At 47.8% G+C, this 5000-nt stretch overlaps 1 protein-coding gene across 1 annotated transcript in view; it reads left to right on the top strand.

Moving 5' to 3' along the window:
- The window catches only part of myadmb (myeloid associated differentiation marker b), a 6460-nt gene extending 4070 nt beyond the window's left edge, over positions 1-2390 (top strand). Inside the window, exon 2 of the mRNA XM_056597508.1 lies at positions 119-2390. Coding sequence (XP_056453483.1) covers positions 291-1172 — 882 coding nt within the window. The 5' untranslated portion in view covers positions 119-290 and the 3' untranslated portion in view covers positions 1173-2390. The remainder of the gene's footprint in view (positions 1-118) is intronic.
- The last annotated feature ends 2610 nt before the right edge of the window (positions 2391-5000 follow it).

Below are 5000 nucleotides of genomic sequence, written 5' to 3'. Positions count from 1 at the left end.
CAAGCCCCTCCTGCGGTAGCGTTTGGTAGTGTCCCAAAAATGCACATGACTAACACGCTGACACTGGTCAACAATTAAACAAACGATGTAACAGATTGACTCCATTCTCTCTTCACAGTTCTCCGCATTCAGACGCACGTGATCAACCATTAAAGAGGCTTCATCCAGAAGAGGACGACCCAGACCACCGCTGACCACGCCCGCTCCCTCGCGGTTCATCTTGACATTCCCAGTCAGACTCTAGTCTGACCCTAACCCTCAACAGACACACACACACACACCCTCCCACCATGGCTGTCGTCCTCCACACCGGCCCTCTCTTCTGGACCCGTCTCTGCGCCATGATCTTCGCCTGCGTGGCCTTCTCGGTGGCCGTGCATGGCGGCCAGCTGCACCACGGCACGGGCGACTGGTGCATCTTCTGCTGGGCCTTCAGCTTCGCCGGCAGCCTGCTGGTGCTCCTGGTGGAGCTGTTCGGCCTGCAGGCGCGGGCGCCCATCTCCTGGAAGAACTTCCCCATCACGTTCGCCTGCTACGCCGCGCTCCTCTGCCTCTCCGCCTCCATCATCTTCCCCCTGTACTACGTCAAGGGCGACCACAGCTACAGCGAGGTGCACAACCTGCGCATCGTCTCCACCGTCTTCTCCTGCCTGGCCACCGTCTGCTACATGTCGGAGGTGAGCATCAGCAAGGCGCGACCGGGCGAGGTGGCCGGCTACATGGCCACCGCCCCGGGCCTGCTGAAGGTGTGCGAGACCTTCGTGGCGTGCGTCATCTTCGTGTTCGTCAGCGACCCGGTGCTGTACGACCGCCACGACGCGCTCAAGTACTGCATGTCCGTGTACTGCATCTGCTTCATCCTGTCGGCCGCCGTCATCGTGCTGTGCGTGGGCGAGTGCACCGGCTGCCTGCCCTTCCCCTTCGCCCGCTTCCTGTCGGGGTACGCGCTGCTGGCCGTGGTGCTCTACCTGTCCGCCACCATTATCTGGCCCATCTTCAACTTTGACAACAAGAACGGCGGCCACAAGGTCCGACCCAGCCAATGCAGCAACGCGATGGGCCTGTGCCAGTGGGACAAGACGATGGCCGTGGCCGTGCTCACCGGCGTCAACTTCCTCCTGTACCTGGCCGACCTTATCACCTCGGCCCGCTTGGTGTTCGTCAGTGCCTGAGTGGAGAGGGCGGGGGCACGGGGGAGGGAGGAAGGGTGTCATGGGAGAGGTGTGGGAGAGTAGAGTAATCAAAGGGTCACTTGGCGGTGTTTAAATGCCGACGAGGCCGCGGGGGAATACTCGGTGCTAGTGAACACAAGCAGATGAAAAAAAGGGCGACTGCAGAAGGTGGCTTTGTTTTGACTGTCACTGTTTGGGTGGTTGTCATGGCAGTGGGTCACTGTATGTTGCTTCGCAGTTTCGATATGAGACCGGATGAGACTTACTCAGCTGTTTCACTAACTTATGCCTCGGAATAAAAACAGTACTAATCAATAGATGTATATGAATACAATATGATACACAATATAGTTACATATTACAGAATTTAATAAAAGAAAAAGAAAAAATTATAAGAATATCAAATTATATTGTTACAGACCAAAGCTAATGCAATGCAATATCACTAGAACGTCCAAGGAATTAATTTTGGTTTGTTGCCGTTCATTCTCAAGTAAACCTTTATACAAAATACATTTACCAAATGAACTCACAATGTCTCCAAGACCAGTTTCATTTTTTCTTGGATTACATTGTGCAGAATAATTTCAAATAACGTTTACAGATGAAAATCTGTTATCCCTGAAAATAGTTGTAATGAGTTTTTTTAAACGTGAAAAAAGGTTTACATAATGTTAAGAGAAAAAGTTGACTCGCTTTTTTGCTGTTATTATACTGTATGCCTATCTCTAGATGTTAAAATGATAAGAATATATACAACATTGTGGATTTATATAAGACTGTCATGTTTCAGTTGCGCACTTATACGCAATTATACGTGCACTTCTATATGTGTGTATGATATCTTTCATGAAAGCATGAAATGCTAAAGTATTAGTGAGTATTTCACTCACTTTGACAGGCCAAATACTTACTCAATCGGGCCTTATACGTATTTTGGTATCTGCTGTAAAAGAATTCTTAGAAAAAAAGATACAAAAAAACTTGACTCTTTCCTTCTGTCATACTCCATGTTCTATATTCCCTTATTTGCGCACGAATGTTACAGCAAAATGTAATCAGGTGTTTGAATAAAAAACCCATGGTTATGAATTTTTTTGCAGTCATTCTTTGGCTGACCATGGCAAAGAACCAGCAAAGCAAAATGATAAGTGCTGTCCTTTTTTAATGAAAAAGTATGAAAAAGATACATATATTGATTCCACAGCGATCAGGGTATTTAGTAATATACAGGAGACATGTTAAAGCTTCAGGGTAACAGTTTACTGTTATCCCATTCAAGTTCGTCATGGGCGTCTTGCCTCATGTCTTTGCCAGATATTGAACTTGATTCAGCATATGACACATAAACCAATTTTATTATGTATTCTATTCTTAATTCTATCTGGTGTTTATATCATATTATGTCATGGCTGGGTTAGTATCAAGTGAAAACAGCTGCTCCAACATCTGGTTTGGGTGTTGGTTGTGCTGTGATATTGGTCTATCCTACACTGTCAAAGTCACAAGGTGTGGTGGTAGTTCCTCTTTTTGGACTTTGGACATCTCAACTTCAAATCCCCCTTCCCCTCTAACAATCAATCTGAGAATGCCTCTTGCAACACAGTCGGGGAATGTGTTGCACATACTGTACATTTCTATGGCGTAGAATAGTAATGGTGCAATAGGACAGCATAAAAGTCTCCCACCCTACCCACAACAGCCAAGAAGGGATCCAACTATTCTGTATCGCCATCTGTTCTTCGTCCTCAATTTTAAACTGCTGATGACGTTTTCTTTCATGGCACATGGTATGCTACTCTTTAAATGTCCATATTTCACTCTCCATATTTTTCCTCGCCGATTCCAACTGATCCAAGCCTACAAACCTCACAGACCGTGCAGCTCCATGCCTGAACGGTCTGCGTTCAGCTCCCAGGAGGGACAGTTAAGAGAACAGGGGTGAAAGGCCATACCAGGGACCGCTTGTGAGGGGCCCCTCTTGAGTATTGAGACTATAGTGGGGGGCATCATGTGTCATTTAAGCTCCATCCAGTCTGTGGTCACATAGTGGCAGGGGATGTTTGAGTCGCAGCTGCAAACAAACGCCATAGGCACGCATCACCGAGCAGAGGACGGAAATGCTGTTTCAGTTCAGTCTTCTCAACCGAATTATCGGTTGAGAATCGGATGTGGAAAAGTTGATGAGTCGTCACATGTGGAATAAATCAATGTATTCATTCAAATTGATCGGAACGATGACCTGATCGAGAATGCATGATGGAAAACGACAGCAGTTTTGCAGACAGCAATACGAGATCTATAGTAGAGATAGACCACCACAGATGGTGGAGGACGGGAAAGCCAGGGATGACATTTCTGTCCTTTTCTGGGTTTTTTTTGGGAGTAAACAGGTGGCTCTCTCTTAATTAAGCTGTTGCCTTTGCAACGTTGACCTGAGATCAATTTTAAAAGAAAACAACATGGCAACCAGAAGGGCATCAAACATTTTCTGCTGTGAATATACTCCACACACTTTATAGTGTCTGTAATCTGCCCTCCAACTGGAGGAGCCAGATATCGGAAAAGGGATGACCTGTGTAGAAAAGGGAGTTTCCAGAGGCCATACCGGGCCCCTTTACCAAGACAGCGGGTCCATACACGATTTTGTGTGATGCCCGCTCCAGAAGGTGTCTCGGGGACATTTGAAGTGTTCTTGTCCAGAACAAACATTTTGGCGAGATGTCTCCGACAGCGGCGGTTCAGCGCCTGTCTGAGGTCAAAGCACTGCTGCATGGCGCCCCTGACCCAGGCCAACGGGGCCGGGGTCGGACCAGGGTCTGGGGAAGAGGGGGTCCAGGGACGCCGCTGCTATTTGGGGAACGGGGAAGGAGAACGGCGTCACATCCGGACTTTGTATCACCGCCAAAATGTCGCTCCCTCTTGGAGGTTAGTGGGCCAGTTATTTAAAGTCGCTCGCTTTTGTCTGCAGCGTCTCCAGACAGGGTTCCTGTCTTCCGATCTCCTCCTTGAGACCTTGGGAGGAGACCTTGGGACCTTGAACCCAGCCCGGGTCTCCAGGACACTGTATGGTGTTGAACGTTGTGCCAGACAGGGGTTGGAGTTTTAGGATCTGGTTTCATGCAACACTGTCGTATTCGGGGTTGATTGGACGTTATCTTGTCTTCTCATAAGGATTGTTTGAACTGTGGGAAATATTTCAGATAGGGCCGGGGTACAACATCTTCCTGGTTATGGGACATTGGATTCTGGATCGCTGTTGAGTCGGAACGGTCTTAAGGAGTTTTACCGAGGCATTTCAAGACGTTATATGGAAAATTGCTAAATATATTGTATATTAGCCAGCGGTTGGTAATGTCGGTGGTCCAGATAAAATCTATGTTTTGGAGCAGACGTTTTCATAGAATAGTGGTGGTTTATTTTCCACCTCTCTGCTCCTGAGCCCTCGGTTCGGTGGGCGTGGCTGTACGTGTTCGTTCCTGTTTCCTCCGAGCGAGGGGCCTGGATGACGTGAGCGAGGGAGAGTAGGACACTCTAGGCTCGGTGCGAGAAAATGTATTCCTGGACGTCCCACTCTCACCCATAGAAGAACAATGAGTATCCTGTTAGCTGACGGGCCTACCGAGATTGGACCATCTTAACCACGCAAGTGAAAGACGACATAGAACGCTCCCGAGCGAGTCCATTGGAGCGGGAAAGTTTCCTTTAATGCGCGTTGAAGTTCACGTCTTTGTTTAAGGCACCAGACATTCGAGTTCAATGAGTCACTGTTGGATTAAGATGATTGATGAATAAATGCGTAAAAAAAAAATGAAATGCTGTAGATCA

Source organism: Gadus chalcogrammus, chromosome 8 (genome assembly GCF_026213295.1).
Source record: "Gadus chalcogrammus isolate NIFS_2021 chromosome 8, NIFS_Gcha_1.0, whole genome shotgun sequence".
In the NCBI taxonomy this organism is placed as follows: domain Eukaryota; kingdom Metazoa; phylum Chordata; class Actinopteri; order Gadiformes; family Gadidae; genus Gadus; species Gadus chalcogrammus.
The sequence above is the reverse complement of the archived record's forward strand: the minus strand, read 5'-3'. Positions and strand labels throughout refer to the sequence as shown.